At 43.5% G+C, this 20,025-nt stretch overlaps 1 protein-coding gene across 2 annotated transcripts in view; it reads left to right on the top strand.

Moving 5' to 3' along the window:
• Positions 1 to 6,182: 6,182 nt before the first annotated feature.
• Positions 6,183 to 20,025, top strand: part of KCNH1 (potassium voltage-gated channel subfamily H member 1) — a gene marked incomplete at both ends in the record, with an annotated part of 420,139 nt that continues 406,296 nt past the window's right edge. For both annotated transcript variants that reach the window (XM_082832647.1, XM_082832646.1), the window contains one exon: positions 6,183 to 6,261. In XM_082832647.1, coding sequence (XP_082688773.1) covers positions 6,183 to 6,261 — 79 coding nt within the window. The remainder of the gene's footprint in view (positions 6,262 to 20,025) is intronic.

Below are 20,025 nucleotides of genomic sequence, written 5' to 3'. Positions count from 1 at the left end.
TTCTTTAATTCTGGAAAATTTATTCTCATTATCCCTTTGAATGTTGCTTCTTCCCTATCTATGTTTTTATTCCTTAGGGAGTTCTTTTCAGATCTATGTTTGAGCCTTTCACTCCATCCACTTATCATTTACATTTCCCATCTATTTATTTCTCTAGGCTACGTTCTGTGTAATTTCCTTTTCAGTTAGTTGGATCTAGACTACTGTTTAAAATACCCAGGGGATTTTTAAATTTCTGTGAATATTTTAAATTTTCTTTTTTTTTTTTCAAACTCTGCCTGATTTTTATTTTTTGTCATAGTGTCTTGTTTTCACCTTAAGGATTACATTTCTTTCTTATTTTCTGAATATTTAAAATATGCATCTTAAAGTCTCTTTCAACTTGCTCCAGTCTGCATTGTTCCTCAGTTGTCATTTTCTCCAATTTTTAATTTGACCTCATTTACAGTGTAGAATTATTTTTGGTGTAATTTGTAATTATGTCTGTATGCTTACTATTGGGGGTAATTTTTATCAGTTGAACCTTAAAGTGTACTGGTTGGTATAAGTTTTTCCTGTCAGGGTTGTTTCTTACTGGTTTCTGACAGGGTCATGTGACATTTCTGTATAAATTTCTTGGCACAAAATTCCCACACTGTGAGGGTAGCTGGGACAATTCTATCCCACATATGTGGAAAACTTGGTCAAGGGGTTCTGATTTGTGAAGGTTAACTGTTTCCACCCATGTTCTGGACCAGCTGAGAGCTTGGGCTGGTAGGTTCTATTTTTCCAGGTTCCTGAGTCCATCAGGGATTCAGTTCCAGTTTCCCCACCATGATGGGGCCTGTGTCCTCAGCTGACATCATCACACAAATACTAAAACTGCAGACGCTAAGGAGCATTTCTTTGGGGTTACACTCCCCTGTTCTACCCCCTGTATTCCCACCAACTGCTATGGATTCCTTCCTATTTTTGACCTCTGAAATTTCCCCTGTTTGCTTTTGATCTTGGCTATATATTAAAGATAAGCTTAAAAACAATTTATTTGGCATTTCTATATGTTTGGGGTAGAAAGGCAATACTTACTAGCTCAGTCCCTATCTGGATTGTAACTTTCTAATTATTCTTTAAACCCATTGTAATGTGGACAAACCCCACTATTCCATTGAAAATGTTTCTACTAAGGTCTCAACTGACCAACTAACCATTCTATTTCGTGGACATTTTCCAGTTTTATAGCATACAGCATATGATTGTGTTCTTTACGCTTCCCATTTAAAGATCCTCACCCTCTGACCTTCTATGAAATGGCTTCTCCCAGTTCTCCCCACTTCCAGGTTGTTCCTTTTCTCTCTCTTTTGAAGGCTATAACCTGGTGATTTTCAATCTCTGGCTCCATCCAGATGTTTCTCTTGGGCTCTGCACCTGTGCAACCAACTGCCTACTTGATATTTCTCTGCAATGTCTCTCAGGCACCTCAACCTTTTCAAAATGGAATACAATTTTCCTTAAATATATTTAAAGAAGTGAAGAGGAATAGAGTTATTTTTATTGATCATGAACTTCAAAGGAGAAGTTTTATATGAATGTAGAATAGTGGTTTGGATATGGTAGTGAGGAACTGGATGAATTCTCATCTCAACTTCTGGCTTCTAGGTACATGGGCTATGGCAGATGAATATCTTCCAAAGGAGTAGGGTCTGTGGGACTCGAAGACCTTAGGGGAGAGCCAAGTCTCAGTGAAGAGAACGCAGGAAAGTCTTTAGTGAAGAGATCAAGCTGAAATGTAGTTTGTGGACAATGACGGCAAGATTTGGAGGACACAACTGAGAGAGGAAAGTAGCTGAAAGTAGAGAAATCATAAAGAAGCAAAGAGCTCACTAAGTGTTTACCGAGCTTTGTGAGGGCAGGTGCCACTCATAACCATCTTTTCTTCCTTAGAACCTAGTCCAGTGTCTGGTGTACGCTAGACTCCAAGCAGATGTTTGTTATAATAAAATGAGACTGTTGTAAATGGCTTTTCATTATTTTTCATGAGAAGGATGAGGTAAAAGATCCTGTTCTCTTTTGATAAGAGGAAATGAGAAAGAAGGATAATAGCTTTGGGCATTTAGAAGGATATAACCCAGTTTGACAAACATTTAAAAAGGCCTATTAGGTTAGCCGCAGTTGAGTGTCACACACACATTAGTGCATATTTTCCCTGCAGTCAATTACATTCATGGACTATGATTCTTATTGAGGCAGATTCTCATCTTTTTCCCAGCACTTGGTGGGAACAGGGTGGGGAGTAGATATCTATAATACAGAATAGATCTTTCCAATGGATATGGCCTGCCCAACACTTCCTATATGTCTATTAGAAAATACATTTTGTGAACAGAAATTACATATAATAAATAATAAGTCAGTCATTGGGTTATAGAAGCTGAAATTTCCCATACTGCATATTCCCCCCCGCCCTTCAGATATTTCACTCATGGTGGCCGGGTAGGTGAAATCATCTCTAGGTTCAGTTTCTCCTAATAATGCTACTAGTTTTCTGATGCGGAAGCACTGCTGCTTGCCCATTCTTGCTCCCAGGACTTCCAGGACTCAGCTCTCTCCTATGTCTGAGGGGTTCTTGGCTTTCTGAAATATGTCACCTATATCTCATGGTCTTAATAAAAGAAAAACAATGTAATTCCTGTCTTTGTATGATGCCATCTGCCTCCTCTGGTGTGTAACATTGCCTTCCTCTTCATTTGATAAATTTTGTTGTTGTGCTTTGAGATTTTTCTGTCCTCTTCTGGAATCTTTTCCCAGCCAGTCTGTAGAGCTCTATCTCCATGCTCTCTCTGTAGCGTTATACCTTCATCATTATGAACTCATTTTGTGAAGTCACAAATTACACCATGGCTTAATTATATTTATGAGAACAGAGATTGATAAAGTTCATCTGTGTTTCAGGGAGCTTGCCATCTATTGTATGATACAGACATAACCATGTGTTATAATCGAGGGGTAACCACAATACTGAGGGTATAGGAGAGGAGGACCACTGAGACACTGGCTACAGACATTGGTGTAAAATTTTAGAAGTTTTCATTTCATACTCTGTATTGCCCTTGGTAGAAATTCTAGACAGATAGAACCCAATTTCTGCAGGGAGGGACGGAGGCAGTTTAATTGGAACTCTGGTCCCAGGTACTTAAAGCTGTCCCTTTGAATGAAAAGTGGCTTTGCCTGTTATGTGAAAATACAGAGGCTCTTTGCTAAGGCACAGTGGTGTATTGTGGATCTATTATAAAGGGGTTACCAATTTTGACCAAATTGTAAGATTAAAGTTTGTTCTAGCTGAGTTTCCTACATTATAGTGCTAGATCTCAGAACTTTTAAGCTGAGCAGCTCCTGGAATTGAATACAGAGTAGGTAACAGAAGGTGGGAAGTAAGACATAAGAAGCATAGTATATGACACTGTCAAGCCAGTCCCAACAAAGATGGTATGTTTACCCAACAAGGAGCTACTGTATAGCACAGGGAACTCTGCTCAATGTTACGTGGCAGCCTAGATGAGAGGGGAGTCTGGGGGAAAATGGATACATGTATATGTATGGTTGAGTCGCTTTGCTGTGCACCTGAAACTATCACAACAATGTTAATCGGCTATACTCCAATTTAAAATAAAAAAAAAAGATGTTGTGTTTACTGAACATGTGCAACCTAGGCCTACAAATATCAAAGAGAACCTGGACAGGGCAGAACACAGCTTTATTCCCACAGTCAGACAGTGTTGAGGGTTGGCCAAGGGAATGGGGGAACAGATGATGTGCTTTTGTAGATGCTGTGAGATATCCTCACACTGAGTAGTGATGGTTGTTAAAGATTGCTGACTTTTTAAGTGTTAAGTCTTTTAATCTCTTTGAGTGTGCCACTAAAAATTATTTCATTCAAAATGGTGCCAATACACACACACACACACACACAGAGCACGCAGAGAGCCACTGGAGTAGCACATCTGAAATTAAAATGGAAGATATCGCCTTGTTTCTTTTTCTTATCAGGTAGCATACCAAGGCTTTAACATCTCTCACCTCAAATGACTATAATCTGTTTCCTTTATACTCGAGCCCTGAAACATGAGAGCTCATTAAAATCTGAGAAATTTTATTAATTCTCTCTGATAGCTCCCCCCCCCAATTCTTTTCTTTATCTTCATTCCACAAGCAGGATTATGAAGTTGCTTGATAGGTTTTTAATATCGTCATGAAAAGTCTTCCCTTGGGCATGTTTGTGCAGTAGATAACATAACCTTAAGAACCTTATTCAAATGAATGTATTCAAATGAAGTGGGCAGACACCACTGAACCAACTCAGCATCAATACATTTCAAAGGTCTCATCGACACTGTTATCTCATTTGTAATAGAACAAAGAACCACTAGACGGAGCTAGGGTTTAAGAAATCACAGCTTTGAGTTGGTGACAGCTGTGCCGGGTAGAATGTTATCTTATGGAAGAAGTGTATCATTACTGATTTCAAAGCCCATGCAAGCCTTCCTAACTCTGCAAACAGCCGTCATTTGTTTATTTTGTGTCTCCACAAGATGAGACACAGGGTGATGTCTGTAATGGCCCAATTTATTTAGTCACTCTAATGATGACGTCTGACCTTGGTGTAGTACTTCACAATTTAGAGTGTTGCCCCCTACATAATTATGTTTGATCTTCACAGCAACTCTGAGAGATTGCTGCGCAAGAATTAGTTCCTCTGTTTGGGAGATGAATAAACTTGAGATGGTATCTGCAATACATTAGGATGCGTCAGGATGGTTAACCCAGACAACTGAGGTTGCACAGTTATTTTCCTCTTACATTCTTGTGTAGACTGTTGGTTGCCCCAGCCTGGAACTAACTAGAATACTATCAACTCATTCTTTTTGTGGGGGCATTTCTTTAGTCTCTGATCACACACCCTCTGGGGACACATAGTGAAAAGACAGATAAAGCCTATGTGCACGTAGAAATCTCCCCAAACTGGTGAACAAACTTGTCTGAGCTCCTGCCCAGAAACCTTGGGTTGATGTGATTCTTATAACAGGAGGCAGATGTGAAGACCAGCACATCATCCTCAGCAGGGTGGCCCATCCATCAGGCCAAGGCTGTGCTTTTTAATTGATGTAAAGTGTCCGGGGAAGCTGCCCCCCCCATGCCCGCCCGCCCCCCAGCATTTGCCCTCAGAGAGAAGCCCCCCTGTTTATATGTTTGTCAGACACACCGTTCCTGTGTCCTAACGTCACACACTGATCATAACAGGTTGTGCTTCAGCTAAAAAAAAAAAAAAAAAGTTCTGTATATATACATGTATCTTCTTTGTCTTTTAGTAAAATATTCTCTGGATAAGAGTGGAAATCAAGTCAGTCAGCAAGCAAACTTGTCAAACGTCTGGAGCCTGCATTTTTGCCTTTGGTTATCTTTAAAAACAAACCAAGACAGCTCTTCTGGAGCTCACCCAGTCACTCTGCAAGTCTGACCGCTTACAGTGCTTCATTAATTAGTGGTCAAACCACTGGCTTCAGAAACCAGGTGGGGCAACTTTCACAACTGAGGCTAAGAAATCCTAGGGGCCAGCAGGAAGGTGTTCTAAGAGCCTCAGAGGTTCCAAGGGCTCCTGCCTGAAACGGAGCAAACGAGGAGAGGTACAGCATCATGCTCCCCCTCGACTCCGTGCGACATCGTTGGGAATTAACCCACTAAGACAGCTGTTCCTCCATCCTCCTCTCCATCCAGCCCAAGACGCTTTCTGAACACGTTTCCCGTCCGTGTCCAGAGGGTGGCGCTGCCCGCCTAGCCTTGGCCCTCCGCCGCGTTCGGCTTCCCAGCCGCTGCGGGAGCGCCCCGCTAGGTCTCCAGCAGGCCGTCGGGGGGCACGCGCCCGGTAGGGGACGCTGCGGGCCCGGGCGCGGCGGCTCCCTCCGCCCACCCGGAGGCAGCTGCAGCAAGGCGAGCCCCGCGCGAGTGCAGTGCGAGGCGGGCCGCGGGGAGGGAGGCGCGAAGACGGCGCTAGGGCGGCAGCCGGTGGGAGCCGCCGCCCCTGCCCGGCCGGGTCCCCGTGGGGCGCATGGGGCGCTTCGAGCCGGGATCGCTCGCGGGCCCCGCGCCCAGCTTGCTGCTGTCCTGAGAAGCTGCGCCGGGACGCCCCCAGACCCCGAGCTGCCGGGAGGATGACCATGGCCGGTGGCAGGAAGGGACTGGTGGCCCCGCAAAACACGTTTCTGGAGAATATTGTCCGGCGGTCCAATGGTAAGAGATGCATTCGGATTTGTTACCCCTGCTTTTTATCTGTGCCTTTATTGCAGACGCCTCCCGCCGCTCGGCGCCAGCAGATGCAGCAGAACCCCGGGGCTCTGATGGGAGCCGCGGCGCGGGCGCTGGGGGCTGCTTCCCGGAGGCTAGGAGAGGTGGGCAGGGCAGGGCGGGGTCTGATGGGCCCCCATCCCAAGAGGAGAGCTCTCCTGAGGTCGCTTTTTGGGCCTTTCTCGCACCTTCTCGGTCTCATCTGCAGGGAGTGTGACAGTTGATGAGCAAAGTACTGGGAAAAGTGATGGGAAGCTGGTCTCATTAGGAACGGCAGCGCGTTCCCCCATCGGTACTGCCCGCCCCTCCACTTAGGCTCTCTGGGTTCTCTGGCCGTTCCCCACGGCGCCGCCTCTACCGGGAGAGAGCCCCAGTAGAGACCCGCGACTCCGAGTCCCGGCCCCCGAGGGATGGGAGGATGCGGCTGCTTCCACCTTCCATCCAGGCAGCTGAAAAGTACGAATGTAGGAACGTGGGAACCTAGGGACGGGCTGCAGGCTGCCCGATTCCACCTCCTCAGCCATCCAACCCTCCGAGGTTAAGTGAAGTCTCCTGAGGGGCAGGGTTTCCTGGACTCAGGTGGAAAGTGGAGGGCACAAGTGCAGAGCTGGCCAAGTGGTCACAGGTACAAACCTGTCGTCGATCCTCTCTTCCAAACCACAGCAGTGTTTTATGTCTATAATTCTTGCTCCCCTATACATTCCCAAACTCACCAAACCTGTAAATGTATCTATTATTCAATAAGGTAGTGCTCCCAGATCCTCTCTTTCCCAGCGGCTTTAAGACGGCATGAAGCGGTGGGAGGCGAGAGTCCTAGGAGCAGAGATGGAATGGAAACATTTCAAAAGCCTTTAGTACCCACAGCAAAGCTTCCTGGCGAAAGCACTTACAGAGCAAACAGGAACCCAGCAGTTGGAAGGTGCAATGCACACCCGTTCATCAAAGGGCTAAAATGAAAGAGGACAAGCCTAGAGATGCTCTTTACAGGCTCCTGGACCACTCTCGTTCCAGAGACAGATGACATTCTATTAGGAGGAGGTGAAGAGCCAACTCAGGAAATGGGCTTTAAAAATGTGTAAATATCACCATTACGGAGCCTTAAGGAGCTTGTGTTAAAACTATGTGCTTCTATTGGGATTTAGTTAGGGATTCAGGGGAAGGGCATGAAAGTGACTTATGCTACTAGGAAATACTCTTTAATTTAAAAAGTGATCTAAGTTTATCTTATAATAAAAAACTTAGCAACTAGGATAGCAAATCGTCATGTATTATTCAAGTACTTAAAAAAATGATCATTTATCGTGTGACTTGAAGAATTTTGGGTCAATCACCTTTCCTTTCAAGGACTTCCTCACTCAAACTAAGGTGGCTTTTAGCACAAGGTCACAGCCATTACCTGGGGAGGGAAGGGGATGATAATTACTACATGAACAGCCACAATGAACCCTTCTGCCATGAAAAAGCTGGAGCTGTTCGTGGCTTAAGTAAAAATCACCATCTAAGAGTTAATTTGCTGTGATTGCTTTGTTGTTGGCCTGTTGAGGGAGATGAAGAGAGTCTTGCTATTTGGGGATCCCATTGCCAGTGACATAAACTTTCTCAGAAATATCAATGACAATTCCATGTTTTAGTGAAGAGGCAGTGTTCTTTAAGTTAGAGGTGAAACTGCATCTAACATTTACCTTATTCTGTTTTTGAGTGGAGAGAGTGGCAAGAGAATCTTAAACGTAGCAATCACAAGGTTCCTTAGGCTTGCTGGAGGAATTTAAGAATCCTGGAGCTAATACCACAATAAAATAATAAAAACCATGAATTCTGGAGCTGACACAATTACAAAAAATCCTGGAGCTGAGAAGGCAGAATACCTTCTAGCTTAGTTGATCTTCTTGGACACCCCCCTTCCCCCCACTGTAAGCAGGCATAGACTGTCAGTAGAATAAGTGCCTGCCAGCGTTGTTAGGACTGGCCTTTTAATTTCAGCACCAGTTCCAACAGCTGGACTCTGATTAACCAACCAACCAAACAACATCAACAACAAAACCAAAACATCTTGGGAGGAGAGGTGGACGAACATTTAAAATGATCTATTGTTTCAGAAAGACTGTGATCTTGAAATGTGGGATTTAAGTTTTTAGTGACCCCTTTCATTGGATTTCCTGAACCCAAAGAGAAAAAACAATTTGGACTCTTGGAAATATCACAGTATCTATAAGCATTATGTTATTTTACTGTGATGGAAAAAAATCTATTTAAAAATATTGATTGTCTCCTAAAATCCACCAGCCTCTTTTTTGGGGGGGCATTAAAGTATTTAAATAGCATTTTACCTTAAAATAGCAATACTTTATTTATTTATTATCTTTATTGGAGTATAATTGCCTTACAGTGGTATGTTAGTTTCTGCTTTATAACAAACTGAATCAGCTATATGTATACATATATCCCCATATTTCCTCCCTCTTGCGTCTCCCTCCCACCCTCCCTATCCCACCCCTCCAGGTGGTCACAAAGCGCCCAGCTGATCTTCCTGTGCTATGCAGCTGCTTCCCACTAGCTATCAGTTTTACATTTGGTAGTATATATAAGTTCATGCCACTCTTTCAGTTCATCCCAGCTTACCCTTCCCCCTTCTCATGTCCTCAAATCCATTCTCTACGCCTTCATCTTTATTCCTGTCCCGCCCCTAGGTTCTTCAGAACCTTTTTTTTTTTTTAGATTCCATATATATGTGTTAGCATACGGTATTTGTTTTTTTCTTTCTGACTTACTTCACTCTGTATGACAGACTCTAGGTCCATCCACCTCACTACAAATAACTCAATTTCATTTCTTTTTATGACTGAGTAATATTCCATTGTATATATGTGCCACATCTTCTTTATCCATTCATCTGTCAATGGACACTTAGGTTGCTTCCATGTCCTGGCTATTGTAAATGGAGCAAAATAGCAATACTTTCTGATCATTTTATTGGGTATTTTCTCCTAGTGGCCCTATGCAGTATTATTGTTCCTCTTTTACAGATCAAAAAACTGAGTCCCAGTAATATTAAGTGACTTATTGAAAGTGGCAGGCAGACAGTGCCTGAGGCAGTTCTTTAGAGGGGATCATTCATCCTTCTCGTAGCATCATTGTCTCTCCAGCCATTATGACTTAGCCTGTGGAACTGTTTTTATCATCCTTAAAAAAAATCTCTCATTATATGCTAATGGATAATAGAACTGGATTTTTTCTGGGGCATTTGAATATCTGTTGTCTGGGAAATCATCAGACTGTCAGCTGAAACAGATCTTAGGTGCTCTGTCATCTGCCTTTCCTTCTCTATCATTGTATAAATGAAGAAATGAAAGCAAGTACACTTTCTCAAATACTTAAGGGCAGAACTGATGAGACCCTAAGCTCCTTGACCCCAGCATCACGTTCCTTATGGTACACCATGAAACGACCTTCCTTGTGTTACCATTATTTTCTCTAGAGGAACACAGTTTCCCAGTGGAGATTAAATAAAATGTTATAACAACAGGAACAGCAGCCATTTTGGCTAACAGCCATGCCACCACATCCAAACAGAATAATAGGGCAAAGGAGAAGCTAATTCTGTTTCAAGGAAGGACAGTATTTTCACCTTTGTCAATGGTTTAGCTGGAGCCATAGGGAGGATAACGGCACTTATCTGTGCACCCGTTGTAAAGTATTAAGTTCCTTTTCATGGAACATCCCTTTGATACTCATAAGCCAGCAAAGGAGATGCAGTGTCTCCATTTTGGATTTCAGGAACTAAGAATCCTCAGGTTAAGTAATTTACCTACAGCTGGTTAGTAAGAGGCAGAGTTAGAAAAAGGCAGTTAGAGGCAGCTCAGGGAGTAGTCAGCAGTCGTTACTGGTTTGTTCATTCAACAAAGATGTATTGAGCATACTTATTGGACACTGGGGATATAGCGGAAAACAAGAAATCCTCCTTACCCTTAGTAAGTTACATTCTACTGAATCTTGGTCCAAGGATCCTGCCCCTATTCTACAATGTTACCTGGCTGCAACTCTTATTTAAACCTGACGTTGTATTTTGAAAAAAGTTTAAAAGATTACTGGTCTTGGTGGGACTAAAATCTAGTTTAACTTTCTTTGATATATTCTGAAACCATTTGAAGGTGCGATTTGATAATTATCTTTTGTTTTTGCATAGTTGTAAGTAATCAGCAGGGACAATTAGCACCCTAGATGGGGTTTGATTTTGCTTATGCTCATTTCAGATCCTTCTATGGACTTCATGGCCACATAGGCAAAGCCAGCCCGTTTCTCTTTATATTCATGGTTGGAAAGTGTTATTCCAGAATATTTTTTGATGGTTGCTTAAATCGGTAGGCACTTACTGTCAGAATGCTCACTGAAGCAAATAGATCTGTCTTAGGAAGGCTGGCAGGCCTCCGTGCCAGGAAACTACAAAAATATTACCCTAAATGGTCCCATTCTAGGCGGAACATATGTTTTAGTGTTCGGAAACCTATATCAAACAATGGTAGGTGCCAGTTAAGAACCCAAGCGTGTTAGCAGGAGTGAAGCACAACACATTCTGGCACAGATTTATGTACATGTGTAATTTACAGATTGCTAAATCAGCTGTGTTTTTGTAACAGTTAAGTTGGTTCAGGTTGTTGATGTTAAGTAGTTAGCAAACAGGGTGAGAGCCACGGGTAATGTTGTGTCTCAGAGAGGGGCTGAGCCGTGGGAATATTTGTAAAACAGAACACTGGTTAAAATCCATTGTTACTCTGAGTGGGCAATGGGTGATAATCTGGATTACTACCAGTTCAACAGAACTTGTTTTTTTCTTGTAATATGTTCTAAGATGACCTTCAACCCTGGCTCAGCTGTCTTTCTCTGAAAGAGTCACAAGTTTAATCTATTGACTGACATTGGCTGGGGGATTGAGAGGATGAAGCCTTGTGATTTAACGTAAGGCAACAAGGTTTCTAAACTCCATGAATTTTATAAAATCCATATATTTTAATAATCTGTCATAAAAGAGTAGATGCATTTGAGGAACACTGCGGTAAATGGAATCTTTGGCTTCGCTCTTTCCAACACCAGCTCTTCATTAATGATTGGGCTTCCTTTGGCATGGTTTCTTCAGCATTACCTTGAAGCTCCTCAATTCGTCCCTTCCTCTTTATTTTTTGTTAGATAGTTAATGGCTTGTAAATGAACATTTAAAACACACTTTAGTTATTTATTCAAAGAAGCCCTTTATGTAAAGTGAGGGTCTGCTTTATGCATTCAGGGTATTTGGACCAGGGTTGTAGTTGTTTTTTTCTCTTTAAGTGGTTACACCTATAACTGGTGAGAAAGAGAAATGGAATCACAGAATCTTAGGTCTGAAGGGACATACTTTGCAATTCCTTTTCCAGTGTCTGAGTCTTCTGCAGAGCATCCCTCCCATTCACTTTTCTTTCTTAAGCAACTGTAATTGTGAACCGGTTTCTTCCCCTCCCTTCCTCCTTCCCTTCTTCCTTCTTTCTTTTTATCGTCATTGTCTGATCTCACCAAAATCTGCCCTCTTACAGAAACTGCTCATTCCAAGTCTGCCCTGTGGAACAAAACCTAGCCCACTCCTCTTTCCACCTGAAAACCATCTTTTCGGTAGTTTAATAACAGTTATCTTGTCTCCATTCCTCTCCCTTGTTTTTATAAAACCTTTTTTATTGTTTAATACCATAATAAAAAAGCACACAAAATAATTTTGTGCAGCTTAACACATTTGTATAAAGTAAATACTGTGCTGTCGCCACGTAAGTGACATCTTGCCAACTCTCCAGAATCCCTGGGACCCTTCCTGTTCCCAACTCTGTTACTCTGTTATGGTGATCATAATTTCCTCATAATTTTCCCCCATATTTTTACCACCTTGTTTTGCATTCCTGGACACTACGGTTTATTTTTGTCTGTTTTTGAGCTCTATATGTGTGGGACCATACAGCACGGATCCTTTGTCAGTTGGAGATTCATCCCTGTCGTTGCATGTACTGTCATCGGCTCATTTTCACTGCATAGTACTTTATGGTATGACCGTACCACACATTGTATTTATCCATTCTGCTGTTGATCGTCACATGTTGCTTTGTAAACTGGCCCCCTTACAGGGATGGCAAGGAGAGACGGAAGAAAGAGGCAGACCACTCCAGATTGGTAGGTGGCAGGTTTAATAAGCAAGGGAACTTACTTACCAGGCATGTCGTGGGCACTGCAAGATGAGTAGATCTCTGCACCCACCTGCCAAAACTGAAAGTTTAAATAGAGGCCTTAACTGGGTTAAGTCAGGTATTCAGTCTACATGGTCTCAACAACACCTTCCTCTCTCCTTGGAACTGCTCCTACTGTGGGAGTGGTGGGCAGAGCGTGCATTCCAAGGACAGGGGAGGGGGTGAGGAGTCTCTGATTGCCTGGGTCCGGTTCAAGGGTCAACTAGTGGTCGCATCCTCTTGCTGACCTCCTCCAACAACGTGTGAGTTGTTACCAGATTTTTGCTATTATTGATGCTACAAATATTCTTGCTACAAATATGTCTTTTGGGCATATATTGGGTGTGCACTCTCACTAGCAGTGTAGGAGAGTTTTCATCATTCCACAACATACCCTTGCCAATACTTGCTATTTTCTCCTTAATAATGGCATTGCCCAAACAATCTAGTAACCAGTAAAACAGAGTCACTTAGGGTGATGTTAGTAGTGAGCACATGACCAAAATGAAATGAAAACAGAACTTGCCCTTGTCCTTTGGGAGGCTTCACTATCTACTGTGTATTTAAATGTTATTACAGTGTGAATTCCCTCACCGTAATGGTAAATGATATGACAGACTCGCACAGTTAGAACTGTGTGCAAAGGACACATGCAAGTGTGTGTGTGTGTGTGTGTGTGTGTGTGTTTGTGTTTGTGTTTGGGAGACTCATTTTCTTAAATTGAGAAGCCTTGCAGACATATTATGTAAGAATTGTGAGCTGGAAGTGAGAAGGGACTAGGAGGTGAATGACATGTTTATTTTAATGAAAGAAATAAAACAAAATGACTGAAGGAGGGGTGCCGATTTCATGGAGGAATCAGAAAATCAAAGACAAATTAAAATGAAAAGCCAAGAATAGCTTACGGTTCGGTTTCATAGACACGGCAGACCTCCTTTGTGCCACATACTGTGCGAGAGACTGGGACTCGCAAAAGTGACTGAGATGTTTGTGAAGCTGGGGCTCGTTGAGGAGTGCGTGGTGAAGATCAACGTGCATTGCAAACTTGCCGAAAATTTAAGAGATGCTATGTCAATTCAATGCTCACCACACATTTTTTTTCCGTTGTAAACATCTCACCCCAAATGATTCTGAGATTTTATATCTATTTATTTTTTTGTGAGATTGGATATGGGATAACCAGATCCCTTACGTTGACTTAAAGGGGAAGATTGCAGGATGTGTGAAGCTTTGTTTTGCTGTGGTGGAAGTTTTCTTAACAACCTCTCACTCCTCTGGGATGTCCCATTGCCCTGTCTTCTTTGGCACGAGGTTTTGGGTTGCTTACCCATTGCTGTGCCTTTCCAGCCTTTCTTAGATGCTGGAATTTGTTTGATGCCCCGGCTGTTCTCTGTGCAAGTGCAGTCTTGCTGAACAGATTGCAGTTTGGCCAACTTCCGTGTCTCCCTCAGTTCTCCTGGTCTCGGCTCTAACAGTCATGTGTGGCTGTTAAGGACAAAACTACTTAGCTCTTCTGATTGGATATTAGAGAATTATGCCAATTATCAGAATCGGTTTGCTTACTCATCCTAAGATTGTTCATTCTGTCAATTAAAATGACAACTCTTTTGATTAGTCCTATGTTGCATAAAACTGATGTTCTGAAATTAACGGAGTCAATCCTGTAATTATTAATGTTAACAATTAACCGAGAGTGCCTCAAGGCTCTCATTTCTCATAGCTTCTTAAAGAGTCTATGATGACATCAGGTGCTTCTGTAAAGAAGAGGGATGGCCTCTTGTTACTTCCTTCTTTCCTTAAAGCAATGATGTAGGCACCCGCCACCAGCATTCTCAGAGGGCTGGAGTCAGCATTTGAAAGATGATGCTATTTTGGCAAATTTTACCAATATTTGTCTCCTGCTTAACTTAGGTTTCTATTAAGAGTGAATTTGGAAAGCATATTTTAGAGTAGAGCTTTATAACTATGGCAAAGAAGATGGAGTTGAGGGATAAAACTAGATTTATTTCATCTACATGGGTTTCTAAGCTTACATTTTCTTTACTTTTGTTTCCTCTCAGCATTATTGGGACTGAATTGATTAGAGTTCCATGCTGCAATCTTTAAGGTTGTTCTTTGAGTGTCTACAAGGGCCAGTGCACTGCTTACCTTCTCTGCGCCTCCCTCGGGCCATTCTCTTCTCTTCTGTAACCTGTTCTGCATCCTGGGAGGCTGAGCCACACGGCTTATGTCAATAGGCCCCCTTGCTTCCTGGATGGCTTCACAGCACCATGAGATGGGGAAGGAGGGGTGGGAGTTTGTAGTATTTATTCTCCTCGTTTCCTCTCTGCAAGGTCATCATTGTAGCCTATCTGTTTTACCTTGATTAAAGGTTACATCTGCAGATTGCTCTCTTTGGGTTTGGGTAAACCTCAAAATTTGTAACTGTTACTAACCCTGGGGGTCCTGCCGTCCCTGAAGTTTTCCTCCATGGTGTGCTGGGGTAGGTGCAGCCGGCTGGTCCTACCTCTCAAGATCTGGTTATGCCCATCTTTTCCCTATTCCTGGTTCAGGGACTTCATCTTGATAGCTTGAACTCTGCCATGTGGAAGTATTCACACCTCAGAAATTGGCAAATGGTATAAATCGGGGATTTTTTCTCCCCCAGAGAGTTATACTAGTTGTAAGCACCAATTATAATTATTGGTTAAAACCATGACCTTGCACAGATTAAACAGCCTTTCTCACATGTGCGCCTGGCCGTGAGCCAAAGGTTCTACATATGTCATCTCCTCTAATCTCACTATGACTCTATGCTGTGGGCACTCTCACTGTTCCCACTGCAGAAACTCAGGTTTAATAAAGAGATTAAGTAAATTGCCTTTGGTTAATTTCTAGTGGTAGAATCTCTAGGAACTTGTTAGGAATGCAAATTCTTGGGCCCTACCTTATATCTAGTGAATCAGAAACTTGGGGGATGGGGCCCAGTTACCTGGGTTTTACTCAGTCCTCCAGGCAATTGTGGTGGATGTTGCAGTCGCAGGACTACTGCTTCCGAGCCAACCCCACGCGTCTCTTTACTTGAGAGGTAACTACGTGGCTGCCAGGGTGTATGGATGGAGGAAGGCGTGTGTTCGAGGGTGAGTGGTCTTTTTCTCTATAGGCTTTCAACTGGTTTCCCAGTTTTTGCTCAGATCTCATTCCTGCCTCAGGTAGTAGCTACTAGCATTTCAAGGTCCTGAGTCTCATTAAGCCCCCTCCTTGTCCAGCTCCCTTTGGAATTTTAAAATTGGCTTCTTCTGCTGCACATCATCCTCCATCTACTTTTCATCTTCCAGAAACTGAGCTCATGCCTGCTGGTGACTCTTGTTGTTGTGTGTATATCTCTTGAATTTCTCAGCTATCATTCATGAATGAGGAAGTAAATGCATGTGCTCAATCTGCCATTTTGAAACAATCATTGGTAGTGTTAAAAAGACGAAGGAGAGGGCTTCCCTGGTGGCGCAGTGGTTGAGAGTGCGCCTGCCGATGCAGGGGACACAGGTTCGTGCCCCGGTTCTGGAAGATCCCACATGCCGCGGAGCGGCTGGGCCCGTGAGCCGTGGCCGCTGAGCCTGCGCGTCCGGAGCCTGTGCTCCGCAACGGGAGAGGCCACAACAGTGAGAGGCCCGCGTACCGCAAAAAGAAAAAAGGAAAAAAAAAAAAAAAAAGGGGAAGGAGGTCCTAAATTCTAGTCATTTTCGTTCTGTCAGGTAAAATTCCCCTGGATGCTTTTCCCACCTGGCTAGACCATCCAGGGATACTGCTCCTGCCCAGCTTCACTCACTGTGCCACCTTTCTCCGTTATTCTTGTCAAGTGATAAAACTAAAGCAATTTAGTAACGACTTCGATGTCCTTTATTTAAGGGAAAACAATCCATGGACTGGAGGAGTGCAGGGCCTTACCAGCCGTGGAACACTCTTCCCGAGGGATCTGAGGCAGGAGCGGGTTTTTTTTTTTTTTTTTTTTTTGCCGTACGTGGGCCTCTCACTGTTGTGGCCTCTCCCGTTGCGGAGCACAGGCTCCGGACGCGCAGGCTCAGCGGCCATGGCTCACGGGCCCAGCCGCTCCGCGGCATGTGGGATCTTCCCGGACCAGGGTACGAACCCGCGTCCCTGAATCGGCAGGCGGACTCTCAACCACTGCGCCACCAGGGAAGCCCAGGAGCGGGTTTTATGGAGCATTAGGCGAGGCATCTCAGAGCCGGGGCACGTTTGCCTGGGAGGTTGGGGATTTCCTTCGCAGGCTAGCTGCTCCTGCTTTCTAGGGTAAGGTGAGCCAGCTCAAGCGGCGTTGGAGGATTGTGACCAGCGTTAGGTTTCCTTGACAGTGAGTTGTTTCCCATAAGTGCAGGCTGACTTAGGTTGAGGTCTGTGATGTGGGCCACTGGAGTGGCCTCTGTTTCATGGGTCCTGATACAGGAATTAACTTTGTCATTCTCTCCCCCAGCTTCACAATGCCCGCCTCTCACTTGTCTCTAGCAGTGCCTTCTCTTTGAATGTTCTGGTTTTCTTCTCTCTCTGTATCTCCCTCTGGGTCTCAGTCTCTCCTGTACCGTCTCCGAGGGTCTTGAGCTCTCTCCTCACTCACTCTCTGGGTCTTGCTGGGGGTCTCTTACTCTGCAGTGTCCTCTTCAGCTCTGCCTCATGCACTGTTGCCCGCCCCCACCCCAGGCTCCATGCCTCTCCATCCCCTCCCCTCTTCTCTCCTTTCCTCATCTCTGTGTCTTCCTGTTTGTCTCTACCCATTGCTGCTTGCCCTGCCGCTGACTGTCCCTGTTGCTGCCATCTGTCTTTATCAGTCTCTGTCTGTCATCTCTTTCCATCTGTCACTGTTGCTGTCCGTCTTTGTCTGTAGTCTCTGCCTCCACCTCTCCATCTCTGCCCCTCTCTTGTCTGTCCAGTGCTCCCCTCACGTTGCCTCAGTCTCTACTCTTTTGTGTATCTGTCCGAGGTTCCCATTTCTCTTCCAAGATGGCCTTTCTCCACCTACTCACCAGCATTGCGCCTGGTCAGCTCTGCCGACTTCTCAGCTTCAGGGTTTAGTTTTTGTTCTGGAGAGAGAATCTGACTGGCCCAGCTCTGACTGTGGGTTGTTTGGCCAGTTGTCCACTCCTGGTCTACTCTGCTGTGTCTGGGTCCTGGATGGGGGAGCACGATGTGGAGTTATGTGATATACAGATAAAGCTAGGCAGGGAAGTTGGGTAGAGCTTTCCAGTGGACAGAAGTGTCCCCTGCACTCCTGTAATGCCTGGGACAAAGTAGATACTCAAATATTTGTTGCATTAAACTAAGCTGCTCTGAGATTCCTTCCATCCATCCTGATGCTATGCCCTGTCCTCACCGAGCCATTTGCCATGAAAGTGTTAAAATAATACAGGAGGTAAATGTAAAACTAACCTTAAAAAATCTTTTTCTAGTACCATTCAATATTTTTATATTGCTTACTTTAAGCCACTTTTTTTTTAGTTCTGGAAATGAAATTTTTGTGTTATTCATTGATGGTCTAGGAGTTTTGTTTAAAGTACATATAATATGTACAGATGTGTGTTAAGAAATTATTATGACTATAAAAATGAGAATAAAACACCTGGTTGACTGATCTATTGCACCACTTTTTAGCACTTGATCAGACAAATAAATGTTTCTTAGCAGTAATTCAACATATCATTGACCTCTTATTAAGTAAAATATCATTGAGTAATGAAAACGTCTATTTCATGTATATTCTCATTGGCTTCCATTCTGCTTGTGAAACGAATTCATCTGTTTTTATTGTTTTTACGCGGGCCTCTCACTGTTGTGGCCTCTCCCGTTGTGGAGCACAGGCTCCGGATACACAGGCTCAGTGGCCATGGCTCACGCACGGGCCTAGCCGCTCCACGGCATGTGGGATCTTCCCAGACTGGGGCACGATCCCGCGTCCCCTGCATCGGCAGGCAGACTCTCAACCACTGCGCCACCAGGGAAGCCCCTGTTTTTATAGTTTTAAAATCCTTTAATTTGATGCTGAATGAAGATGGAAGTCAGACTTTTGAAACCACATACTTAGGGGTAACTACCCAGTCAATGAAGTGTTTGAATTTGCTTTTGAAATTGAAATGTCTCTCCCCATTGCAATTTACTGACTTAATCAAAATGTATTTCTGTAGGATATTAAAATCAGAGACAAAGCAAACACCTATTAAATCTCTTGGGAGTTCAGTTTGTCTAGCGCAAAGATTCGGCCCTTGACAACTTGGAAGAGTCATTTTCATGGAATTTTATTGTTGAAAAGTCACAATAGAGCCACAAAATGACTTTTGCTGATATTAAGATTTTAGATGTACCAAACTGACTTCACTTCTTCTCATCCCATCCTCTCCATTCTCCCAAATATTACCAAATCTTTTGATCTGTCTTTTTTGTTTCAAAATTTTATTGATTCATTCATTTAGCAACCACATTCCATGCGTGTGTGACTGAGGCCCTTGGCAGTGAAATATTAGTGTTTCTTAATTAGAGGCAGGGCCAGGACTTCTAACTCACAATCCCATTCTCTTTTCACTGCATGCATTTTACATGAAAGAATGAAAGCATTGATTGGAAAGCACTTTGGTGTCATTGGGGTCCATTGTCGTCCTCTGCCCTCTCATACTTTTGTTGTTTAGAAGGAGTGAGCCTGTAAGTGAAGGGTGAGGTGATCTAAGCCACTAATTACCACGGGCCAAAGTCCCCCCCATAATGTCACTTGAGGTGTGATGGAAAGACCCAGCCCCATCTGCCTCCCCCACCCACCATATGTCAACACCTTCAACATTAGGGATTCTGGGCATAGGTTAAGCATTATTCTGTCCCTAGGGTCCTGTCTTAAAATTCAAACCTTCTGAGAGAGGTGATACTTTAATCACTAACAGCTAACTCTGAATTTGTTTATAAGACAGTGTTTTTCCACGATGGGAGAAATAAGTTGATCTAAGTGACAGAAAGCTCAGAAAAGAGAGAAAAGTACAGAAAGAGGAGATGAAGTATCCCAAACTTAATCTGCTTCACAATCTTGCTTAAGCCAGATCTTCACTATATTGTAAACATTGTTGACATATAACATACAAGTGGCAAAATCCTCTAGTAACTGTAGATAACAGATGACTAGTGCCCAAGGAGAATCTAAAGACCAGTTGTCATTTCTAATTGAGTCCAGAATTTTTTTGGCTACTAACATTTCAGAAACAATCCAGGGGAGATTGCAATTTGTGTGAGTTAATAATAAAGATGATGATGATGTCAATGACAATGGTAACATCAGGTATGCCTGGTACTGTTCTAAGTGCATTCATTCATTCATTCAACCAACACTCATTCAGTACTACTTCCTATGTGTAAGGCACTGTTCTAGATGTTGGGCATTCAGTGGTGAAAGGAAAAAAAAAGGCACTCTCCGTCATGAAGCTTGCATTCTACCAGGGAGGCAAATAAT

The sequence above is a fragment of the Leucopleurus acutus genome (assembly GCF_964270905.1).
Source record: "Leucopleurus acutus genome assembly, chromosome: 2".
In the NCBI taxonomy this organism is placed as follows: Eukaryota; Metazoa; Chordata; class Mammalia; order Artiodactyla; family Delphinidae; genus Leucopleurus; species Leucopleurus acutus.
This window is presented reverse-complemented; position numbering and strand designations above follow the sequence as displayed.